General features: G+C 38.7%; 4 protein-coding genes across 4 annotated transcripts; all 4 read right to left on the reverse strand.

The window, feature by feature from the left end:
- Positions 1 to 287: 287 nt before the first annotated feature.
- On the reverse strand, positions 288 to 3,698 carry LOC121881236 (E3 ubiquitin-protein ligase TRIM21-like). The gene is made up of 3 exons (XM_042388930.1): positions 3,669 to 3,698; positions 3,522 to 3,573; positions 288 to 3,296 (listed from the first exon to the last, which is right to left on the reverse strand). The coding sequence occupies exon 3, from the start codon at positions 3,285 to 3,287 to the stop codon at positions 1,659 to 1,661; it is 1,629 nt and encodes a 542-aa protein (XP_042244864.1). The 5' UTR covers positions 3,288 to 3,296; positions 3,522 to 3,573; positions 3,669 to 3,698; the 3' UTR covers positions 288 to 1,658.
- A 6,077-nt stretch (positions 3,699 to 9,775) lies between these two features.
- On the reverse strand, positions 9,776 to 11,410 carry LOC121881048 (nuclear factor 7, brain-like). Its single transcript, XM_042388695.1, has 2 exons — positions 10,668 to 11,410; positions 9,776 to 10,487 (listed from the first exon to the last, which is right to left on the reverse strand). Exons 1-2 carry the CDS (start codon positions 11,408 to 11,410, stop codon positions 9,776 to 9,778), a joined length of 1,455 nt encoding a protein of 484 aa, XP_042244629.1.
- A 5,233-nt stretch (positions 11,411 to 16,643) lies between these two features.
- On the reverse strand, positions 16,644 to 18,275 carry LOC121881049 (zinc-binding protein A33-like). The gene is made up of 2 exons (XM_042388696.1): positions 17,533 to 18,275; positions 16,644 to 17,352 (listed from the first exon to the last, which is right to left on the reverse strand). Exons 1-2 carry the CDS (start codon positions 18,273 to 18,275, stop codon positions 16,644 to 16,646), a joined length of 1,452 nt encoding a protein of 483 aa, XP_042244630.1.
- Positions 18,276 to 22,443: 4,168 nt separating this feature from the next.
- On the reverse strand, positions 22,444 to 24,524 carry LOC121881050 (E3 ubiquitin-protein ligase TRIM21-like). Its single transcript, XM_042388697.1, has 3 exons — positions 24,460 to 24,524; positions 24,313 to 24,364; positions 22,444 to 24,084 (listed from the first exon to the last, which is right to left on the reverse strand). Exon 3 carries the CDS (start codon positions 24,073 to 24,075, stop codon positions 22,444 to 22,446), a length of 1,632 nt encoding a protein of 543 aa, XP_042244631.1. The 5' UTR covers positions 24,076 to 24,084; positions 24,313 to 24,364; positions 24,460 to 24,524.
- Between the last annotated feature and the right edge of the window lie 1,245 nt (positions 24,525 to 25,769).

The raw sequence follows: 25,769 nt of genomic DNA on the forward strand, positions 1-25,769 counted from the left end.
GAGCTGCAGACACAGATGGAGGAAAAGTGGCTCGATGAGGAAGAGAAGAGGCTCAATAAGGCGAGCAAGATGGAGGAGCTGATGACACTACTGGTCCAGGAAAACATTAAGCTTCAAACACTTTACGCCTCCTCTGCTGATAATTTTGATTTGAATATTAACTAGTTGGATTCTAACAACTTGTTTCAGGGAAAATACTGAAGTATATACAGTTTCTCTTTTAAGGAACTTGCCTTAAAAACAGACAGAAAAGGCAAAAAGGAAAAACAAAGAAAAAGAGAAAGGAAGGAGACAGAAAAGAGGCTAAAGAAGGAGAGGAAAGGAGAGAGAGAGAGAGAGATATGAGAAGAAGGAGTAACATTTTTCCTCCCTAATCCCTCTCACCCCTTCTGCCTCTCACAATATGAAGTGATTCTACAGTGAAGGACTTTAATGTAGCTAACTTTCATAAAGCAGGGAAACACCGCCCTCCAGTGGTTAAACTTTAGTACTGCATCAAAGTGTTTACACAGACTTAGGAGTAGTTTCACTTTTCAATTAGAGGACATATGCTCACAGAAGTGTGTATTTGTATATTAGAGACATATTTAATTCAATTTTCAATTCAATTTTATTCCATTCATTACCACTTAGTACACATGAACATGAACGATGCAAATATGTGTATTTGTACTTCAAAAAAACACCCAAAAACTAACAGCATAGCGACGCCTCCATCATGGCAACACAATCTTCTAAATTTTGTTATTTAAATGATTAATAATATTTTACAAAATGTTTATTTTGCATTAAAATATATGGATTGTGTAAAAGGCAGTTATGATGATTGGATGATGGCGGCAATGATTTGTATACACCTTGTGTCAAATAAACTGCAGCTACAAGAACATGCAAATAATTATAGGAAAACAGTATTGCATATCTTTTTTCTGAGTAAAAAAACAAACAGATGTTGGTTTGTAGTGCTTATAAAAAATCAGCAGTCTAACAAAACCTTCACAAATTGAATCACACAAATGATACATCATAAAAAAAAAAAAGTCACAAAATAAAAAAGTATAAGATATAAAGCACAATCACACAATCACAGGACAGTTTTAACATTAATATATGATACGTCAGAAAGAATAAGATAAATAGTGAGGCAGAGTGAAAAGTTTCACTCACTTCAGTTTAAAAAAGGATGAAACTTCAAGGAGCAGAACCAGAAATATCATCCTGTTTATTCAATTATGTTGTATGCTGCGGTCTGTAATTTTAAATGTTACCAAAAATACCAAAGCAAGGCCTTTTACTATTGGACTCCAGCACTTACTGTATGATGTGAGAAATGCAAACTATAAAATAAAATGTTCTTCAGTAATTCTACCAAAATATGTCCATCCATCCATTTTTAAAACCCACTTACTGCTATACAGTTTGTTTTTAATTTCCCATCTACACATGCAAGAACATTTCCACATGATGATTTTTATTTACATTACTTTGTGATGTTTCTCACATTTGAGGACAAGCATAACACTCATTAGAAGAGGGCAACATCTACAACAACTAGAATCTGTAGACAACAAGTACAAACTGTACATTACCACTAAACATGGAGATTTCTCACCTTAAAAAACTAAATCTTTTTCAAGGAAATTAAATGGTTTCTCTACTCAGTGTGGTGGACGGGAGATGATCAGAGGGGTGGAGTTTTTACCATACTGATTAGAACAGGGACAGAAGAATGGGAGGAGTTTCTCATTGAAGGAGCAGCCGGTATAGGAGTAGATAAGAGCTGAAACATCGACATCATAAAAGGAGACCAGACCCTCCTCATAATCCACAAACACCCCAACCTTCTCAAGCTTTGACTTCAGAGAGAGACGAACTGGAGTCTCAGCAAGAGCAAAGTACAGATTTTCATTCCCCAAATGTAGAGTCCAGTAACCAATCTCACAGCCAACTATGATTGGCTCCTTCCTGTTGATTGACTCTCTGGCAACTCCTAAAATCAAATCAGACTTTCCTTTAACCTGAACCTCAAAGTACATTTTTCCAGAGGAAACAGTTTGCTTCCCTAAGACACAGGCACCAATAGAAAATCTCTCTGGGTTGTCTGGGAGATTCTTCTTTGCAACAACATGATGGACTTGTTTCCCATCGTCAGACAGGATGAGATTGGGATTTGCTGTATCAGGATCAAGTGTCACATCCACTGCATACTGCTGGACCCACATCAGCAAACCGTATGTGAACATTTTCTTCAGTTTCTTCACCAGTTGAGCCACAACTGTCTTCACAGTCCCATCATATGATGGCAGACAGACTTTGACATCTGTCCAGTCTTTGGTGGGTGGAGCAGCGTTCAGGGACGGGAAGCTTTGGAGGAGGTTGAAGTGGTCTTCAGAGTGTGTGAGCTTCTCCAGCTCAGAACTCCTCTTCTTCAGCTCAGAGATTTCCTGCTCCAGCTCTTTGATGAATCCTTCAGCCTGTTTCTCTGTCCTTTTCTGCTTCTCTTCAATCATTGTGATGACTCTGGCCTGGTATTTCTCAACTGACTCCTTCAGTTTGGTAAAGGCCTGAACATCTTCTGCTATCTCTTTGTCTGCATTTTCCTTGCTGAGCTTGATGGATTGTTTGATCTCTTGAATCTTCAGTCGTCTCTTCTGGATCATCTGCTGAATCTCAGCCTCTGTCTTCTCCAGCTCGGCCTTCTTTTCTTCATATTCCTCTTTTAGAGGAACAACTTCATGTGCTTTGTGGTCTAAAATAGTGCAGAGCATACAGACACATGTCTGATCATCCTTGCAGAACAACTCCAGCAGTTTATCGTGGTTCACACACATTCTTCCCTCCAGGTTCTCCACAGGATCAATCAGCTCATGTCTTTTCAGTCCTGATGCTGTCAGATGAGGCTCCAGGTGAATCTCACAGTAGGACACCAGACACACCAGACAGGACTTCACAGCCTTCAGTTTGGTTCCAGTGCAGATGTCACAGGGTACTTCTCCTGGTTTGGCAGCTTGTTGCTCTGATCTGCTGCTGCTGGCTCTCTGTTGAGCTGACTGTCTGAACCGATCAACCATCTCAGAGATGAAAATGTTGACCTGCAGCTCAGGTTTTGTGTAGAAAAGCGTTTTACAGACGGGACACTGGCATTGGACAGCAATATTCCAGTGTTCACAGATGCAGTTTTTGCAGAAGTTGTGTCCACATGGTGCACTGACTGGATCAGTGAACACATCCAGACAGATGGGGCACAGAAACTGATCTTCAGACAGCAGACTAGTGGCAGCAGCCATATCTACACACTAAGAACAAAAAGTCAAAGTAATTACAGATTTTTCAATTGTTTTAAATATCAAACAATGATTACTGAATAATTAGGTCATTTTGTATAACTACATTGCACTTAAGTGAAATTTTTATTTGACAGCTGTCAGTATTAAATGAAAAGAGAAGCATTTCTTGCTTGATTAGAGCTCAAGTATGTGTTAATGCTGGTTGTTTAAATAGACATTATCTGCTGTACTCACCAGTGTTTCTGCTGTAGATGAGAAAGACCTGATGAACTTAGTTTAAATTTGTCTGTGGAGAGAAACACAGAGTTCTCTCAACTGCAGTTCTCCTGTTGCTTTGACAGACTTTAAGTTTCATTTCAGGAATGTGACGTTGAAGTTCACCTGTTTTTCCACTATTGCTCCGCCTCTCACTGCAGCTCTGTTAGTGATGTATTGTTTCCTCCTTCAGGGTGATTATTGTGGGATATTTTTGGCACAGGATTCATTTCATGGGGAGGTGCATGTGGGCATCCTCTAGTGACAGGAGGCTTGATCATTTCTTTCATATATTCTTTGCTACAGCAGCCATTAGAATATATATTTACAAAAAGACAACCACTGAGCTCAGTTATTTTTAACTGAGCTCAGTGGTTGTCTTTTAAAATAAAAATAGTAAGACCATTTTCACAGTTTTCACATTGTTCAAATAAGGAATTTTCAAGTAGTATATTGCATCTAAAAAAAAGTCAAGTGAAGAGAGAGCATTGGTTGAAAACTCCCTCTGCTCTAAAAATCTAAAGATGTGGAATACACACTGCTTCTTACTAAGAAGTTCTTATCACCCTTCTTGTTTCATACAGTCTAGTGTTTCCAACAGACACAAGGGACCAAAAGCAGCCAAAAGTCTGTTTAGTGATAAAGTGCTGCAGAAAAATAAAGTCAAAACTAAAATTTGTAGCTCTGTACTGCAGTTTTTCCTTTATTAGGGCCCAAGCACCTAGCGGTTCGCTCACACTCTCCATTCAAATATATGAGTATTTTTCTGTGTCCAGCTGCAGTTACTTATTGTCTCTACACATCTGACAGCAGTGTTCAATGCTTACTTTTTTGTCAAGGAGTACATGTGTTCCTAAATGTAAAAAATTAGGAGCACACAGAAATTTTGGAGCACACTGAAAAATGTTCAAGTAAATGTTTATTAAAGACAACAATTTATCATATACATATTTAAATGCTTTGTGTGTGTGTGTGTATGTAAATCAAAATTTATGTTCTCTTTAGGGATGCTTGATTATGGCAAAAAGCATAATCACAATTATTTTTGCTCAATATTGACATCACAGTTTTTTAACATGATTACTTTTTGACTATCATTTTTGGCAATTGCTGATATATGCACATATTATTTCCCACTTTGCTGAGAAAACTATTACACATGCAAGCATAGATTGTACTAAGTATGATCAAAAAAGACAATGACATATGATGGAAGAACTCAGGAAGACTAGCGTTCCGGAGCTAGGCATTAAAACTTTAATGAACCTGTCAAGTGGGTGGAGTAGCAGTTTTGGGTGTTTTTTGAGTTTATTAGACAGACAGGATTGATGTGTATGATTTAACATTTGGTCTACAGTCCAAAGCCGGAGGGTGGCGGTAATGTGCCTAATATGCTATAATTTAGCTATCGTTGAAGTGTGTGGCCGTGGCGTGGCGTTGAGTGTTTTGAGTGGCAAAACAGTGGACAAAGGAAGTGATGTTTATCTCCTTCTTGCACTGTCTGAAAACAGCCCAGGTCCGAAGACATCTACATGCCCATGATAGAAGCCCTTCAACTGCGCGGTGGCCTGACATGTGCAAGGTCGCGAAGGCCCGTTCAACGCTGCTTGCAGCTTTAATTACCCTACTGTATTTCGTGTATTTGTTTCTTTCTTCTTCTTCTTCTTCTTCTTTCTTTATTATTACGCCACTTCAACCCTTAATTTGACCCCCTAAACATGCTCAAAAACTCACCAAATTTGGCACACACATCAGGTCTGGTGAAAAATTTGATAAAATGTAAAAATTATCCCCCAAAATGCCAAAATGCGCCACCTATGTATCTAATATGGCTGCCACAGCCCGTAGGAATGTCGTAGAGAGATTGAACCAAAACTCAATTATTCGTGTCATCAAGACCTACAAATAATACGCTGACACCCCTGACCTAAATCCAACAGGAAGTCCGCAATATGCCCATCAAAGTACGACTTTGCGCCAATTTTGGACCCCCAAGAAACACTATCTCCTCCTAGGGCGTTGATGGTATTGGCTTCAAACTTGAATACATGACTTATGACACTGTGCTGAACAAAAGTTGTTAAAAACTTTGTAATAACTTGAACGGTTTAGATATTGTAAGCCCTGAAAGTTGTAGTGCCACATCACACCTTACAATGTAAACCAATGGGGAGGCAATCTCTAGGCATGGACTTTGTGTCAAACAAATGGTTCTGATGTCTAAACTATAAGTCTGACCACTTTGAAACCTGTATCAATGGATTCGCCTCAAAATTTCCTACAAAAATGTGATTTTTAATGTAGGATTTGGCCAAAGTCATGGGATTTATGAGGATATTTCACAAGAAGACTATTAAAATCCTTCTCTCCAACTGAGAGAGAGAAGGAGGGAAGAAAGGCGGGGAATGGGTAAAGTCAGACCTGTCAGCCCAGGTCTGACAACATCTACATGCTTGTGACAGAAGCCCTTGGACTATGCCACGCCTCGAACAGTAAAGGATAGAAAACACATGTAAATTCAAGATTTGTAGGTCAAACTCTCGTGACTCATTTAAAGTTCAAATGACGTTTGTATCTAAAACTATGTGGAAGCAGTAAATGTTCAAAAAAGTGTGGGTTGGCTCACGCTCTGCATTCAAATATGTGAGTATTTTTCTGTGTCCAGCTGCAGTTACTTATTGTCTCCATACACCTGACAGTACACATTTCAATCAAACTTTGACCAGGTCATGTGGGTTAAAAGTCTTTACTTTTCTAAAAATAAACTTGATGAAAATTAGGAAATTAATTTTTAAAATTTTAATTTTTTACACACAAACTCATCAAGAGTTGTGTTTACTACTTGAAATTCAAGTGAATGGACCCAAAACTTGCGTAATTTTGATGCCACAGGTGTGAGCAAGACAGACATGTCTCACCCTGCAGAAAATTCTCATCCTCACACCGTTGAGATTTGATGCTTTGCCTGGACAGAGGAAGTTGCTATAACTTTATTGTACATGCTCCAGTCTGCACCAAACTTTGCATGTTTGATAAGAGTCCTGGCCTGAACACGTCTACATGACAATATTCCATCAATGATGCAAACTGGCTGAATAGCGCCCCCTACGAAATTTCAGCGAAGCAGCCCCAGCAGCAGGCAAAACATTGGACAAAGGAAGTGATGTTTATCTCCTTGCATTGTCTGAAAACAGCCCGGGTCCGAAGACATCTACATGCCCGTGACAGAAGACCTTCGATTGCGTTGTGGCCCAACGTGCATGGAGACGCGAGGGCATGTTCATCGCTGCTTGCAGCTTTAATTTGACTCTATAATCACTATGAGGTCACATTTAAAAGGAAAACACAAGGTAAGTTACATACCTGGTGTTTGCAAAAAAAAAAGTATGCAAAGAGAGTATTAATAGAGGCAGTGATAAAGAGGTTTGCATATGAACGGTGGGAAAATCTGTGGAGAGGCAACAGTAGTTTAACTGTGTTACAGTGTCATATTGGACACATGTGGTTCCATCGGATTGTAATAGTTAAAGAATCTCTGATTTCATCCAAAAAATATTGATGTAGGAAACGTATGTACTAACTTTATCTTTTATTGTTTAATGTTGTTACACTGCACAACATAAACTAAACTAATGTAAAGTAATTTTTTAAAACATATCCAAAATACAATAAAATACTTTTCACAGACTATACATTTAAAATCAACAAACTAAATAAACCTTCACAATATGAATAACACAAACTATACCTCAAATCCAGGGAGAGATGATTATCTTACCCCTGACCTTTGACCCCAGACCACAGTTCAGCAATCTAGAGACAACCAAACTGAGTTGTTTGTTCTTTGATTATGAACTTTATCAGGACCTCACTGGTTTAAAAATAAAAGTAATAATATGAAAAAGTGTAACATAAGATGTAAATCACAATCACAGAGCTGTTTTAACATTAATATATAATATATCAGAAAAAATAGATAAATAGTGAGGCAGAGTAAAGAGAAAAGTTTTGCTCACTTCAGTTGGACTTAATTTAGTCAGATAACATTCAGTCCCATTAAAAGAGTATTCCGCCAATTTAGCGTTGCACTCCCATAACATTTTTTAAAGGATCTAAATTAGTTCAACAGAAGCAGAGATATTGTATTATTTAGTTTATGCTATTATGCTGTAGTCTTTAATCTAAAGTGTTATCAAAAACACTCAAACTAGGCCCTGTAACTGTTGGACTATAACAGCCATTTTCTAAACCCACACATGCAAAACCTTTTCTGTTTACATTGTTGTGATGTTTGAGTTTTGAACACAGGTATTACACTTATTAGAACAGATTAAACAATATTACATAAAATCAAACTATCAAATTATTCATGGTGAAATTACTGTGTTGCAGTGGTAAGTAGAAATGGGATATATAATAAAGAGGGCAAACATCTACAACTACTAGAATCTGAAGAAAACAAGTACAAACTGTACATTACCACTAACCATGGAGATTTCCTACATTAAGTAACAGTGAAATCAAATCAAGGAAATCAAATGGTTTCTCTACACAGTGTGGTGGACAGGGGAGATGATCAGAGGGGTGGAGTTTTTACCGTCCTGATTATGACCAGGACAGAAGAATGGAAGGAGTTTCTCATTGAAGATGCAGCCGGTATAGGAGTAGATAAGAGCTGAAGCATCAACATCATAAAAGGAGACCAAACCCTCATCATAATCTACAAACACACCAACCTTCTCAAGCTTTGACTTCAGAGAGAGACAGACTGGAGTATCAGCAAGAGCAAAGTACCAATTTTCATTCCTCAAGCATACAGTCCAGTAACCATTCTTACAGCTAATTGCAGATAGCCCCTTCCTGTTGATTGACTCTCTGGAAACTCGTGAAACCCAATCAGGCTTTCCTTTAACCTGAACCTCAAAGTAAAATCTTCCAGACGAAACAATCTGCTTCCCTAAGACAAAGGGACAATTAGAAAATCTCTCTGGGTTGTCTGGGAGATTCTTCTTTGCATCAACATGATGGACTTGTTTCACAACACAAGGTAAGTTACATATCTGGTGTTTGCAAAAAAAAAAGGTATTCAAAGAGAGTATTGATAGAGGCAGTGATGAAGAGGTTTGCATATGAAGGGGAAATCTGTGGAGGGGCAACAGTAGTTTAACTATGTTACAGTGTCATATTGGACACATGTGGTTCCATCAGACTGCAGCAGTTAGAGTCTCTAATGTCATCCAAAAATATCAATGTAGGAAACGTTTGTACTCGCTTTATGTTTTATTGTTTATTGTTTTTACACTGAACAACATAAACTAAACTAATGTAAAGTAATTTTCTTAAAACATATCCAAAATACAATAAAATGCCTTTACATGGTGTATATTTTAAAATCAACAAACTAAATAAACCTTAACAATATGAGTCACACAAATGATACCTCATTTCTAGGGAGAGATGATTATCTTACCCCTGACCTTTGACCCCAGACCACAGTTCAGCAATCTAGAAACAACCAAACTGAGTTGTTTGTTTTTCAGTTATGAAATTTATCAGGACCTCACTGGTTTAAAAATAAAAGTAATAATATGAAAAAGTATAACATAAGATGTAAATCACAATCACAGAGCTGTTTTAACATTAATATATCATATATCAGAAAAAATAGGTAAATAGTGAGGCAGAGTAAAGAGAAAAGTTTTGCTCAATTCAGTTGGACTTAATTTAGTCAGATAACATTCAGTCCCATTAAAAGAGTATTCCACCAATTTAACTTTGCACTCCAATAATATTTTTTAAAGGATCTAAATTAGTTCAGCAGAAGCAGAGATATTGTCTTATTTAGTTTATGCTATCATGCTGTAGTCTGTAATCTAAAGTGTTATCAAAAACACCCAAACTAGGCCCTGTAACTATTGGACTATAACAGCCATTTTCTAAACCCACACATGCAAAACCTTTTCTGTTTACATTGTTGTGATGTTTGACATTTGAAGACAGGTATTAAACTTATTAGAACAGAATAAACAACATTACATAAAATCAAACAAATTATTCATGGTGGAATTACTGTGTTGCGGTAGTAAGTAGAAATGGGATATATAATAAAGAGTGCAAACATCTACAACAACTAGAATCTGAAGAAAACAATAACACACTGTACATTACCACTAAACATGAAGATTTCTCAAAATAAAAAAGTGAGTCTTTTTCAAGGAAATCAAATGGTTTCTCTACTCAGTGTGGTGGACAGAGGAGATGATCAGAGGGGTGGAGTTGTTACCGCCCTGATTAAGATAGGGACAGAAGAATGGGAGGAGTTTCTCATTGAAGGAGCAGCCGGTATAGGAGTAGATAAGAGCTGAAGCATCTACATCATAAAAGGAGACCAGACCCTCATCATAATCTACAAACACACCAACCTTCTGAGGCTTTGACTTCAGAGAGAGACGAACTGGAGTATCAGCAAAAGCAAAGTACAGATTTTCATTCCTTAAACTCACAGTCCAGAAACCATTCTCACAGCTGATTCTGAATAGCCTCTTTCTGTTGATCGATTCTCTGGCAACTCCTAAATCCCAACGCATCTTCTCTTTGACCTGAACCTCAAAGTAAAATCTTCCAAAAGAAAGAGTTTGCTTCCCGAAGACACAGAGACCAATAGAAAATCTCTCTGGGTTGTCTGGGAGATTCTTCTCTGCATCATCATGATGGACTTGTTTACCATCATCAGACAGGATGAGTTTGGGATGTGCTGTATCAGGATCAAGCGTCACATCCACTGCATACTGCTGGACCCACATCAGCTCACCGTATGTGAACATTTTCTTCAGTCTCTCCACCATTTGATCCACAACTGTCTTCACAGTCCCATCATATGACGGCAGACAGACTTTGACATCTGTCCAGTCTTTGGTGGGTGGAGCAGCCTTCAGGGACGGGAAGCTTTGGAGGAGGTGGAGGTGGTCTTCAGAGTGTGAAAGCTTCTCCAGCTCAGAACTCCTCTTCTTCAGCTCAGAGATTTCCTGCTCCAGCTCTTTGATGAATCCTTCAGCCTGTTTCTCTGTCCTTTTCTGCTTCTCTTCAATCACTGTGATGACTCTGGCCTGGTATTTCTCAACTGACTCCTTCAGTTTGGTAAAGGCCTGAACATCTTCTGCTATCTCTTTGTCTGCATTTTCCTTGCTGAGCTTGACGGATTGTTTGATCTCTTGAATCTTCAGTCGTCTCTTCTGGATCATCTGCTGAATCTCAGCCTCTGTCTTCACCAGCTCGGCCTTCTTTTCTTCATATTCCTCTTTTAGAGGAACAACTTCATGTGCTTTGTGGTATAAAATAGTGCAGACCATACAGACACATGTCTGATCATCCTTGCAGAACAACTCCAGCAGTTTATTGTGGTTCACACACATTCTTCCTTCCAGGTTCTCTACAGGATCAATCAGCTGATGTCTTTTCAGTCCTGACGCTGTCAGATGAGGCTCCAGGTGAGTCTCACAGTAGGACACCAGACACACCAGACAGGACTTCACAGCCTTCAGTTTGGTTCCAGTGCAGACGTCACAGGGAACTTCTCCTGGTTTGGCAGCTTGTTGCTCTGATCTGCCGCTGCTGGCTCTCTGTTGAGCTGACTGTCTGAACCGATCAACCATCTCAGAGATGAAAACGTTGACCTGCAGCTCAGGTTTTGTGTAGAAAAGCTTTTTACAGATGGGACACTGGCATTGGACAGCAATATTCCAGTGTTCACAGATGCAGTTTTTGCAGAAGTTGTGTCCACATGGTGTGCTGACTGGATCAGTGAACACATCCAGACAGATGGAGCACAGAAACTGATCTTCAGACAGCAGACTAGTGGCAGCAGCCATATCTACACACCAAGGACAAAATGTCAAAGTAATTACAGATTTTTCAATTGTTTTAAATATCAAACAATAATTACTGAATAATTATGTCATTTTGTATAACTACATTGCACTTAAGTGAAAGTTTTATTTGACAGCTGTCAGTATTAAATGAAAAGAGAAGCATTTCCTGCTTGATTAGAGCTCAAGTATGTGTTAATGCTGGTTGTTTAAATAATAGATATTATCTGCTGTACTCACCAGTGTTTCTGCTGTAGATGAGGAAGACCTGATGAACTTAGTTTAAATTGTCTGTGGAGAGAAACACAGAGTTGTCTCAACTGCAGTTCTCCTGTTGCTTTGACAGACTTTAAGTTTCATTTTAGGAATGTGACGTTTAAGTTCACCTGTTTTTCCACTATTGCGCCGCCTCTCACTGCAGCTCTGTTAGTGACGTATTGTTTCCTCCTTCAGGGTGATTATTGTGGGATATTTTTGGCACAGGATTCATTTCATAGGGAGGTGCATGTGGGCACCCTCTAGTGACAGGAGGCTTGATAATTTCTTTCATATATTCTTTGCTACAGCAGCCATTAGAATATATATTTACAAAAAGACAACCACTGAGCTCAGTTAAATATAACTGAGCTCAAATAACAATAGTAAGACCATTTTCACAGTTTTCATATTGTTCAAATAAGGAATTTTCAAGTAGTATATTGCATCTAAAAAAAGTCAAGTGAAGAGAAAGCATTCTCCCTCTGCTCTAAAAATCTAAAGATGTGGAATACACACTGCTTCTTACTAAGAAGTTCTTATCACCCTTTAGTTTAGTGATAAAGTGCTGCAGAAAAATAAAATCAAAACTAAAATTTGTAGCTCTGTACTGCAGTTTTTCCTTTATTAGGGCCCAAGGACCTAGCGGTTCGCTCACACTCTCCATTCAAATATATGAGTATATCTCTGTGTCCAGCTGCAGTTACTTATTGTTTCTACACATCTGACAGCAGTGTTCAATGCTTACTCATTTGTCAAGGAGTACATGTGTTCCTAAATGTAAAAAATTAGGAGCACACAGAAATTTTGGAGCACACTGAAAAATGTTCAAGCAAATGTTTATTAAAGACAACAATTTATCATATACATATTTAAATGCTTTGTGTGTGTGTGTATGTAACTCAAAATTTATATTCTCTTTAGGGGTGCTTGATTATGGCAATAATCACAATTATTTTTGCTCAATATTGACATCACGGTTTTTTAACACGATTACTTTTTGACTTTCATTTTTGGCGATTGCTGATATATGCACATATTTTTTTACCACTTTGCTGAGAAAACTATTACACATGCAAGCATAGATTGTACTAAGTATGATCAAAAAAGACAACATATGATGGAAGAACTCAGGAAGACTAGAGTTCTGGAGCTAGGCATTAAAACTTTAATGAACCTGTCAAGTGGGTGGAGTAGCAGTTTTGGGTGTTTTTTGAGTTTATTAGACAGACAGGATTGATGTGTATGATTTAATATTTGGTCTACAGACCAAAGTTGGAGGGTGGCGGTAATGTTCCTAATATGCTATAATTTAGTTATCGTTGAAGCGTGTGGCCGTGGCGTGGCATTGAGTGTTTTGAGTGGCAAAACAGTGGACAAAGGAAGTGATGTTTATCTCCTTTTTGCACTGTTTGAAAACAGCCCGGGTCTGAAGACATCTACATGCCCATGATAGAAGCCCTTCGACTGCGCGGCGGCCCGACGTGTGCAAGGGTGCGAAGGCCCGTTCAACGCTGCTTGCAGCTTTAATAAGGGCCTGAGCCCCAAAGGGGCGAAGACCCTATTGTATTTCGTGTGTTTGTTTCTTTCTTCTTCTTCTTCCTCTTCTTCTCATTCTTTCTTTATTATTACGGCACTTCAACCCTTAATTTGACCCCCTAAACATGCTCAAAAAGTCACCAAATTTGGCACACACATCAGGTCTGGGGAAATATTTGATAAAATGTAAAAAGTATCCTCCAAAATGCCAAAATGTGCTCTATAGCGCCACCTATGTATCTAATATGGCTGCCACGGCCCGTAGGAATGTCGTAGAGAGATCGAACCAAAACTCAATTATTCGTCTAATCAAGACCTACAAATTATATGCTGACACCCCTGACCTAAATCCAACAGGAAGTCTGCAATATGCCCATCAAAGTACGACTTTGCGGCAATTTTGGACCCCCAAGAAACGCTATTTCTTCCTAGGGCGTTGATGGTATCGGCTTCAAACTTTAATACATGACTTATGATACTGTGCTGAACAAAAGTTGTTAAAAACTTTGTAATAACTTGAACGGTTTAGATATTGTAAGCCCTGAAAGTTGTAGTGCCACATCACACCTTACAATGTAAACCAATGGGGAGGCAATCTCTAGGCATGGACTTTGTGTCAAACAAATGGTTCTGATGTCTAAACTACAAGTCTGACCACTTTGAAACCTGTATCAATGGATTCGTGACAAAATTTCCTACAAAAAAATGTGATTTTTAATGTAGGATTTGGCCAAAGTCATGGGATTTATGAGGATATTTCACAAGAAGACTATTAAAATCCGTCTCTCCAACTGAGAGAGAGAAGGAGGGAAGAAAGGCGGGGGGATGGGTAAAGTCAGACCTGTCAGTCCAGGTCTGACAACATCTACATGCTTGTGACAGAAGCCCTTGGACTATGCCACGCCTCGAACAGTAAAGGATAGAAAACACATGTAAATTCAAGATTTGTAGGTCAAACTCTCGTGACTCATTTAAAGTTCAAATGACGTTTGTATCTAAAACTATGTGGAAGCAGTAAATGTTCAAAAAAGTGTTGGTTGGCTCATACTCTCCATTCAAATATGTGAGTATTTTTCTGTGTCCAGCTGCAGTTACTTATTGTCTCTACACACCTGACAGTACACATGTCAATCAAACTTTGACCAGGTCATGGGGGTTAAAATTCTTTATTTTTCTAAAAATAAACTTGATGAAAATTAGGAAATTAATTTGTTTTACACACAAACTCATCAAGAGTTGTGTTTACTACTTGAAATTAAAATGAAAGGGCCCAAAACTTGTGTCATTTTGATGCCACAGGTGTGAGCAAGACAGACATGTCTCACCCTGCAGAAAATTCTCATCTTCACACCATTGAGATTTGGTGCTTTGCCATGACAGAGGAAGTTGCTATAACTTTGTTGTACATGCTCCAGTCTGCACCAAACTTTGCATGTTTGATAAGAGTCCCGGCCTGAACACGTCTACATGACAATATTCCATCAGTGATGCAAACTGGCTGAATAGCGCCCCCTACGAAATTTCAGTGAAGCAGCCCCAGCAGCAGGCAAAACAGTGGACAAAGGAAGTGATGTTAATCTCCTTCTTGCATTGTCTGAAAACAGCCCAGGTCTGAAGACATCTACATGCCTGTGACAGAAGACCTTCGATTGCATTGTGGCCCGACGTGCATGGAGACGCGAGGGCCTGTTCATCACTGCTTGCAGCTTTAATTTGACTCTATAATCACTATGAGGTCACATTTAAAAGGGAAACACAAGGTAAGTTACGTACCTGGTGTTTGCAAAAAAAAAAAGTATGCAAAGAGAGTATTGATAGAGGCAGTGATGAAGAGGTTTGCATATGAAGGGGAAATCTGTGGAGGAGCAACAGTAGTTTAACTGTGTTACTGTGTCATATTGGACACATGTGGTTCCATCAGACTGTAATAGTTAAAGAGTCTCTAATTTCATCCAAAAATATCAATGTAGGAAACGTATGTACTCACTTTATGTTTTATTGTTTAATGTTTTTACACTGAACAACATAAACTAAACTAATGTAAAGTAATTTTTTTAAAACATATTCCAAACACAATAAAATGCCTTTACATACTGTACATTTAAAATCAGTAAACCTTCACAATATGAATCACACAAATGATACCTCATATCCAGGGAGAGATGATTATATTACCCCTGACCTTTGACCCCAGACCACAGTTCAGCAATCTACAGACAACCAAACTTAGTTGTTTGTTCTTTGATTATGAACTTTATCTGGACCTCACTGGTTTAATATAATATATCCAAAAAAAAAAAATAGATACATAGTGAGGCAGAGTAAAGAGAAAAGTTTTGCTTGCTTCAGACTTAATTTAGTCAGATAACATTCAGTCCCATTAAAAGAGTATTCCACCAATTTAGATTTGCACTCCAATAACATTTTGGATCTAAATTAGTTGAGCAGAAGCAGACATATTGTCTTATTTAGTTTATGCTATTATGCTGTAGTCTGTAATCTAACGTGTTATCAAAAACACCCAAACTAGGCCCTGTAACTATTGGACTATAACAGCCATTTTCTAAACCCACACATGCAAAACCTGTAACTATTGGACTATGACAAAATCAGCAAACTAAATAAACCTTCACAATATGAATCATACAAACGATACCATATATCCAGGGAGAGATGATTATATTACCCCTGACCTTTGACCCCAGACCACAGTTCAGCAATCGAGAGACAACCAAACTGAGTTGTTTTTCAGTTATGAACTTTATCTGGACCTCACTGGTTTAAAAATAAAGGTAATAATATGAAAAAGTATAACATAAGATGTAAATCACAATCACAGAGCTGTTTTAACATTAATATACATATATATATATATATATATATATATATATATATATATATAAGTTTTGCTCACTTCAGTTGGACTTAATTTAGTCAGATAACATTCAGTCCCATTAAAAGAGTATTCCACCAATTTAACTTTGCACTCCAATAATATTTTTTAGAGGATCTAAATTAGTTGAGCAGAAGCAGAGATACTGTCTTATTTAGTTTATGCTATTATGCTGTAGTCTGTAATCTAAAGTGTTATCAAAAACACCCAAACTAGGCCCTGTAAATATTGGACTATAAACAGCCATTTTCTAAACCCACACATGCAAAACCTTTTCTATTTACATTGTTGTGATGTTTGACATTTGAAGACAGGTATTACACTTATTAGAACAGATTAAACAACATTACATAAAATCAAACAAATTATTCATGGTGAAATTACTGTGTTGCAGTAGTAAGTAGGAATGGGATATATAATAAAGAGGGCAAACATCCACAACAACTAGAATCTGGAGACAACAAGTAGACACTGTACATTACCACTAACCATGGAGATTTCTCACATTTAAAAATAGTGAATCCTTTTCAAGGAAATAAAATGGTTTCTCTACTCAGTGTGCTGGACAGGGGAGATGATCAGAGGGGTGGAGTTTTTACCGCCCTGATTAGAACAGGGACAGAAGAATGGGAGGAGTTTCTCATTGAAGGAGCAGCCAGTATAGGAGTAGATAAGAGCTGAAGCATCGACATCATAAAAGGAGACCAGACCCTCCTCATAATCTACAAACACCCCAACTTTCTGAGGCTTTGACTTCAGAGAGAGACGAACTGGACTCTCAGCAAAAGCAAAGTACTTTTCATTCCTTAAACTCACAGTCCAGTAACCATTCTTACAGCTGATCCTGAATAGCCCCTTCCTGTTGATTGACTCTCTGGCAACCCCTAAATCCCAACGCATCTTCTCTTTAACCTGAACCTCAAAGTAAAATCTTCCAGAAGAAATAATCTGCTTCCCTAAGACACAGAGACCAATAGAAAATCTCTCTGGGTTGTCTGGGAGATTCTTCTCTGCATCATCATGATGGACTTGTTTCCCATCATCAGACAAGATGAGATTGGGATTTGCTGTATCAGGATCAAGTGTCACATCCACTGCATACTGCTTTACCCACATCAGCTCACCGTATGTGAACATTTTCTTCAGTCTCTCCACCAGTTGAGCCACAACTGTCTTCACAGTCCCATCATGTGACGGCAGACAGACTTTGACATCTGTCCAGTCTTTGGATGGTGGAGCAGTGTTCAGGGACGGGAAGCTTTGGAGGAGGTTGAAGTGGTCTTCAGAGTGTGAGAGCTTCTCCAGCTCAGAACTCCTCTTCTTCAGCTCAGAGATTTCCTGCTCCAGCTCTTTGATGAATCCTTCAGCCTGTTTCTCTGTCCTTTTCTGCTTCTCTTCAATCACTGTGATGACTCTGGCCTGGTATTTCTCAACTGACTCCTTCAGTTTGGTAAAGGCCTGAACATCTTCTGCTATCTCTTTATCTGCATTTTCCTTGCTGAGTTTGACGGATTGTTTGATCTCTTGAATCTTCAGTCGTCTCTTCTGGATCATCTGCTGAATCTCAGTCTCTGTCTTCTCCAGCTTGGACTTCTTTTCTAAATATTCCTTTTTCAGAGGAACAACTTCATGTGCTTTGTGGTCTAAAATAGTGCAGAGCATACAGACACATTTCTGATCATCCTTACAGAACAACTCCAGAGCTTTATCGTGCTTTGTACATATCCTGCCTTCCAGGTTCTCCACAGGATCAATCAGCTCATGTCTTTTCAATCCTGAAGCTGTCAGATGAGGCTCCAGGTGAGTCTCACAATAGGACACAAGACACACCAGACAGGACTTCACAGCCTTCAGTTTGGTTCCAGTGCAGACGTCACAGGGAACTTCTCCTGATTTAGCAGCTTGTTGCTCTGATCTGCTGCTGCTGGCTCTCTGTTGAGCTGACTGTCTGAACCGATCAACCATCTCAGAGATGAAAATGTTGACCTGCAGCTCAGGTTTTGTGTAGAAAAGCGTTTTACAGATGGGACACTGGCATTGGACAGCAATATTCCAGTGTTCACTGATGCAGTTTTTGCAGAAGTTGTGTCCACATGGTGTACTGACTGGATCAGTGAACACATCCAGACAGATGGAGCACAGAAACTGATCTTCAGACAGCAGACTAGTGGCAGCAGACATATCTACACACTAAGAACAAAAAGTAAAAGAGAAGCATTTCCTGCTTGATTAGAGCTCAAGTATGTGTTAATGCTGGTTGTTTAAATAGTAGATATTATCTGCTGTACTCACCAGTGTTTCTTCTGTAGATGAGAAAGACCTGATGAACTTAGTTTAAATTTGTCTGTGGAGAGAAACACAGAGTTGTCTCAACTGCAGTTCTTCTGTTGCTTTGACAGACTTTAAGTTTCATTTCAGGAATATGAGGTCTAAGTTCACCTGTTTTTCCACTATTGCTCCGCCTCTCACTGCAGCTCTGTTAGTGATGTATTGTTTCCTCCTTCCGGTTAATTATTGTGGCATATTTTTGGCACAGGATTCATTTCACGGGGAGGTGCATGTGGGCATCCTCTAGTGACAGGAGGCTTTATAATTTCTTTCATATATTCTTTGCTACAGCAGCCATTAGAATATATATTTACAAAAAGACAACCACTGAGCTCAGTTAAAAATAACTGAGCTCAAATAACAATAGTAAGACCATTTTCACAGTTTTCACATTGTTCAAATAAGGAATTTTCAAGTAGTATATTGCATCTAAAGAAAGTCAAGTGAAGAGAAAGCATTGGTTGAAAACTCCCTCTGCTCTAAAAATCTAAAGATGTGGAATACACACTGCTTCTTACTAATAACTCCTGATCATTCTTTTTGTTACACACAGTCTAGTGTTTCCAACAGACACAAGGGACCAAAAGCAGACAAAAGTCTGTATTTATGTTGCTAATCTGCCACAACTGAAGGTTTTTATTTCTTTATTTGTAGATTCTAAAGACCTAAGACAGAGATGTTGGTACATCTCGTCAGCGTTTTTGATGAGATTGTATGCAGGTTGATAATGAAAGTAATTATTTGTTTCAGCCATACAGCTGTGTCTGTAAACAACCTGCACCCAGAATGACTGATTGCACCTGTTCCAAACCCTCAATCCTTCATAAAGCATCATATTCTTATCTTTCCTTGTAATGTTTTCTATCTGCAGCCTTCTGTGTTGAATACGTTTTTCTACATTGATTTGATGCACTTCTGCCAACTGTGTTCTTAGACTATAAATGCAGCCATCAGAACAAAGACCTTTTGCAGAGACTGGAACATTTAATTGGCATTAAAGGAACTGCATTAAGCTGGTTTAAGTCCTATTTATCAGACCGATTTCAGTTTGTACATGTTAATGATGAATCCTCCGTGAAGGCAAAAGTTAGACATGGAGTTCCACAAGGTTCTGTACTTGGATCAATTCTATTCACCTTATATATGCTTCCTTTAGGTAATGTTATTAGGAAACACTCCATAAATTTTCATTGTTACGCAGATGACACCCAATTATATTTATCAATGAAGCCAGATGAACCCAATCAGTTAAACAAACTCCAAGCATGCCTTAACGACATAAAGACCTGGATGACCTGCAATTTTCTACTACTAAATTCAGATAAAACTGAAGTTATTGTGCTTGGCCCTAAACACCTTAGAAACACATTATCTAATGATATAGCTACTCTGGATGGCATTACCCTGGCCTCCAGCACCACCGTAAGGAATCTGGGAGTTATCTTTGATCAGGATATGTCCTTTAACTCCCACATAAATCAAATTTCAAGGACTGCCTTCTTTCACTTACGTAATATCACAAAAATCAGGCACATCCTGTCCCTAAAAGATGCAGAAAAACTAGTTCACGCATTTTTTACTTCTAGGCTGGATTATTGCAATTCCTTATTATCAGGCTGCCCTAGCAAGTCTCTAAAGACTCTCCAGCTGGTCCAGAATGCAGCTGCACGTGTTCTGACTAAAACTAGAAAAAGAGACCACATTTCTCCCATTTTAGCTCCACTACATTGGCTTCCTGTAAAATCTAGAATAGAATTTAAAATCCTTCTCCTAACTTACAAAGCCCTTAATAGTCAGGCACCATCATATCTTGAAGAGCTCATAATACCGTATTATCCCACTAGAACACTGCGCTCCCAGTATGCAGGCTTACTGGTGGTTCCTACAGTCTTTAAAAGTAGAATGGGAGGCAGAGCCTTCAGCTATCAGGCTCCTCTTCTATGGAACCATCTACCAGATTCAGTCCGGGGTGCAGACACCCTCTCTATGTTTAAGAGTAGGCTTAAAACTTTCCTTTTTGATAAAGCTTATAGTTAGGGCCGACCAGGCTCGCCTTGGATCAGCCCTTAGTTATGCTGCTATAGGCCTAGACTGCTGGGGGACTTCCCATGATGCACTGAGCTCCTCTCTCCTCCTCCTCCTCTCCATCTGTATGCATTCATGTAACATCAATGCATGTCACTAACTTTGCTCCTTCCCCGGAGTTTTTTGTGCTTTCTCATCTCACAGGATAACCTGGGTCCCGGGCTGAGCCTTCGCGGTCCTTCACAGTCCTGATGGCATCCTTCCCTGTCTATTGATGCTTGTGCTTGTTGTTGTTGTTGTTGTGATTGTTGCTCTCCTGTCCCCCCTCCCCCTTTCCCTCTCTCTTTCTCTCTCTCAACCCAACCGGTCAAAGCAGATGGCCGCCCACCAAGAGCCGGGGTCTGCTTGAGGTTTCTACCCGTTAAAGGGGAGTTTTTCCTTACCGCTGTCGCCAAGTGCTTGCTCATGGGGGAATTGTTGGGTCTCTGTAAATTAAAGAGTACGGTCTTGACCTGCTCTATGTGAAAAGTGCCTTGAGATGACTTCTGTTGTGATATGGCGCTATATAAATAAAAATTGATTGATTGATTGAACTCACAAAAATATCGCATAGAGAGAAAAGTCAGCAAAACATTTTAAAAAGTGCAAACACTGAAGTCAGACTTTAAATGAGTCTTGTTCACTATATTCTAAATTTTGTTCCTAATGAAGAGAAACCTGTTTCTGATGTGTCTCCTCACTCACTGTGGGAGGCTTTAACAAGGTACAAATATTTTGACTCTGTAATCACTATGAAGTCACATTTAAAAGGGAATCACAAGGTAAGTTACATATCTGGTGTTTGCAAAAAAAAGTATGCAAAGAGAGTATTGATAGAGGCAGTGATGAAGAGGTTTGCATATGAAGGGGAAATCTGTGGAGGAGCAACAGTAGTTTAACTATGTTACAGTGTCATATTGGACACATGTGGTTCCATCAGACTGCAGCAGTTAAAGAGTCTCTAATGTCATCCAAAAATATCAATGTAGGAAACGTATGTACTCGCTTTATGTTTTATTGTTTAATGTTTTTATACTGAACAACAAACTAAACTAATGGAAAGTAATTTCCTAAAACATATCCAAGATACAATAAAATACTTTTTACAGACTATACATTTAAAATCAGTAAACCTTCACAATATGAATAACACAAACGATACCTCATATCCAGGGAGAGATGATTATATTACCCCTTACCTTTGACCCCAGACCACAGTTCAGCAATCTAGAGACAACCAAACTGAGTTGTTTGTTTTTCAGTTATGAACTTTATCAGGACCTCACTGGTTTAAAAATAAAAGTAATAATATGAAAAAGTATAACATAAGATGTAAATCACAATCACAGAGCTGTTTTAACATTAATATATCATATATCAGAAAAAATAGATAAATAGTGAGGCAGAGTAAAGAGAAAAGATTTGCTCACTTCAGTTGGACTTAATTTAGTCAGATAACATTCAGACCCATTATAAGAGTATTCCACCAATTTAACTTTTCACTCCAGTAATATTTTTTAAAGGATCTAAATTAGTTCAGCAGAAGCAGAGATATTGTCTTATTTAGTTTATGCTATTATGCTGTAGTCTGTAATCTAAAGTGTTATCAAAAACACCCAAACTAGGCCCTGTAACTATTGGACTATAAACAGCCATTTTCTAAACCAACACATACAAAACCTTTTCTATTTACATTGTTGTGATGTTTGACATTTGAAGACAGGTATTAAACTTATTAGAACAGATTAAACAACATTACATAAAATCAATTCAATTAATGATCATCAAATTATTGTGTTGCATCAGTAAGTAGAAATGGGATATATAATGAAGAAGGCAAACATCTACAACAACTAGAATCTGAAGAAAAAAGGACACACTGTACATTACCACTAACCATGGAGATTTCTCACATTTAAAAATAGTGAATCCTTTTCAAGGAAATCAAATGGTTTCTCTACTCAGTGTGGTGGACAGGGGAGATGATCAGAGGGGTGGAGTTGTTACCGCCCTGATTAAGACCAGGACAGAAGAATGGGAGGAGTTTCTCATTGAAGGAGCAGCCGGTATACGAGTAGATAAGAGCTGAAGCATTGACATCATAAAAGGAGACCAGACCCTCATCATAATCCACAAACACCCCAACCTTCTGAGGCTTTGACTTCAGAGAGAGACGAACTGGAGTCTCAGCAAAAGCAAAGTACTTTTCAATCCTTAAACTCACAGTCCAGTAACCATTCTTACAGCTGATCCTGAATAGCCCCTTCCTGTTGATCGATTCTCTGGCAACTCCTAGATCCCAGCGCATCTTCTCTTTAACTTGAACCTCAAAGTAAATTTTTCCAGAAGAAACAATCTGCTTCCCTAAGACACAGAGACCCCTAGAAAATCTCTCTGGTTTGTCTGGGAGATTCTTCTCTGCATCATCATGATGGACTTGTTTCCCATCATCAGACAGGATGAGTTTGGGATGTGCTGTATCAGGATCAAGTGTCACATCCACTGCATACTGCTTTACCCACATCAGCTCACCGTATGTGAACATTTTCTTCAGTCTCTTCACCAGTTGAGCCACAACTGTCTTCACAGTCCCATCATATGACGGCAGACAGACTTTGACATCTGTCCAGTCTTTGGTGGGTGGAGCAGCGTTCAGGGACAGGAAGCTTTGGAGGAGGTTGAAGTGGTCTTCAGAGTGTGAGAGCTTCTCCAGCTCAGAACTTCTCTTCTTCAGCTCAGAGATTTCCTGCTCCAGCTCTTTGATGAATCCTTCAGCCTGTTTCTCTGTCCTTTTCTGCTTCTCTTCAATCATTGTGATGACTCTGGCCTGGTATTTCTCAACTGACTCCTTCAGTTTGGTAAAGGCCTGAACATCTTCTGCTATCTCTTTGTCTGCATTTTCCTTGCTGAGCTTGACGGATTGTTTGATCTCTTGAATCTTCAGTCGTCTCTTCTGGATCATCTGTTGAATCTCAGTCTCTGTCTTCTCCAGCTCGGCCTTCTTTTCTTCATATTCCTCTTTCAGAGGAACAACTTCATGTGCTTTATGGTCTAAAATAGTGCAGAGCATACAGACACATGTCTGATCATCCTTGCAGAACAACTCCAGCAGTTTATCATGCTTCATACACATTCTTCCTTCCAGGTTCTCCACAGGATCAATCAGTGCATGTCTTTTCAATCCTGACGCTGTCAGATGAGGCTCCAGGTGAATCTCACAATAGCACACAAGACACACCAGACAGGACTTCACAGCCTGCAGTTTGGTTCCAGTACAGACGTCACAGGGAACTTCTCCTGGTTTGGCAGCTTGTTGCTCTGATCTGCTGCTGCTGGCTCTCTGTTGAGCTGACTGTCTGAACCGATCAACCATCTCAGAGATGAAAATGTTGACCTGCAGCTCAGGTTTTGTGTAGAAAAGCGTTTTACAGACGGGACACTGGCATTGGACAGCAATATTCCAGTGTTCAGTGATGCAGTTTTTGCAGAAGTTGTGTCCACATGGTGCACTGACTGGATCAGTGAACACATCCAGACAGATGGGGCACAGAAACTGATCTTCAGACAGCAGACTAGTGGCAGCAGCCATATCTACACACTAAGAACAAAAAGTCAAAGTAATTACAGATTTTTCAATTGTTTTAAATATCAAACAATGATTACTGAATAATTAGGTAATTTTGTATGACTACATTGCACTTAAGTGAAAGTTTTATTTGACAGCTGTCAGTATTAAATGAAAAGAGAAGCATTACCTGCTTGATTAGAGCTCAAGTATGTGTTAATGCTGGTTGTTTAAATAATAGATATTATCTGCTGTACTCACCAGTGTTTCTGCTGTAGATGAGAAAGACCTGATGAACTTAGTTTAAATTTGTCTGTGGAGAGAAACACAGAGTTGTCTCAACTGCAGTTCTCCTGTTGCTTTGACAGACTTTAAGTTTCATTTCAGGAATGTGACGTTGAAGTTCACCTGTTTTTCCACTATTGCTCCGCCTCTCACTGCAGCTCTGTTAGTGACGTATTGTTTCCTCCTTCAGGGTGATTACTGTGGGATATTTTTGGCACAGGATTCATTTCATAGGGAGGTGCATGTGGGCATCCTCTAGTGACAGGAGGCTTGATCATTTCTTTCATATATTCTTTGCTACAGCAGCCATTAGAATATATATTTACAAAAAGACAACCACTGAGCTCAGTTAAAAATAACTGAGCTCAAATAAAAATAGTAAGACCATTTTCACAGTTTTCACATTGTTCAAATAAGGAATTTTCAAGTAGTATATTGCATCTAAAAAAAGTCAAGTGAAGAGAGAGCATTGGTTGAAATCTCCCTCTGCTCTAAAAATCTAAAGATGTGGAATACACACTGCTTCTTACTAAGAAGTTCTTATCACCCTTTTTGTTTCATACAGTCTAGTGTTTCCAACAGACACAAGGGACCAAAAGCAGCCAAAAGTCTGTTTAGTGATAAAGTGCTGCAGAAAAATAAAGTCAAAACTAAAATTTGTAGCTCTGTACTGCAGTTTTTCCTTTATTAGGGCCCAAGCACCTAGCGGTTCGCTCACACTCTACATTCAAATATATGAGTATTTTTCTGTGTCCAGCTGCAGTTACTTATTGTTTCTACACATCTGACAGCAGTGTTCAATGCTTCCTTTTTTGTCAAGGAGTACATGTGTTCCTAAATGTAAAAAATTAGGAGCACACAGAAATTTTGGAGCACACTGAAAAATGTTCAAGTAAATGTTTATTAAAGACAACAATTTATCATATACATATTTAAATGCTTTGTGTGTGTGTGTATGTAAATCAAAATTTATGTTCTCTTTAGGGATGCTTGATTATGGCAAAAAGCATAATCACAATTATTTTTGCTCAATATTGACATCACAGTTTTTTAACATGATTACTTTTTGACTATCATTTTTTGCAATTGCTGATATATGCACATATTATTTCCCACTTTGCTGAGAAAACTATTACACATGCAAGCATAGATTGTACTAAGTATGATCAAAAAAGACAATGACATATGATGGAAGAACTCAGGAAGACTAGCGTTCCGGAGCTAGGCATTAAAACTTTAATGAACTGTCAAGTGGGTGGAGTAGCAGTTTTGGTTGTTTTTTTAGTTTATTAGACAGACAGGATTGATGTGTATGATTTAATATTTGGTCTACAGTCCAAAGCCGGAGGGTGGCGGTAATGTGCCTAATATGCTATAATTTCGCTATCGTTGAAGCGTGTGGCCGTGGCGTGGCGTTGAGTGTTTTGAGTGGC

Source organism: Thunnus maccoyii, chromosome 16 (genome assembly GCF_910596095.1).
Source record: "Thunnus maccoyii chromosome 16, fThuMac1.1, whole genome shotgun sequence".
NCBI lineage: Eukaryota > Metazoa > Chordata > Actinopteri > Scombriformes > Scombridae > Thunnus > Thunnus maccoyii.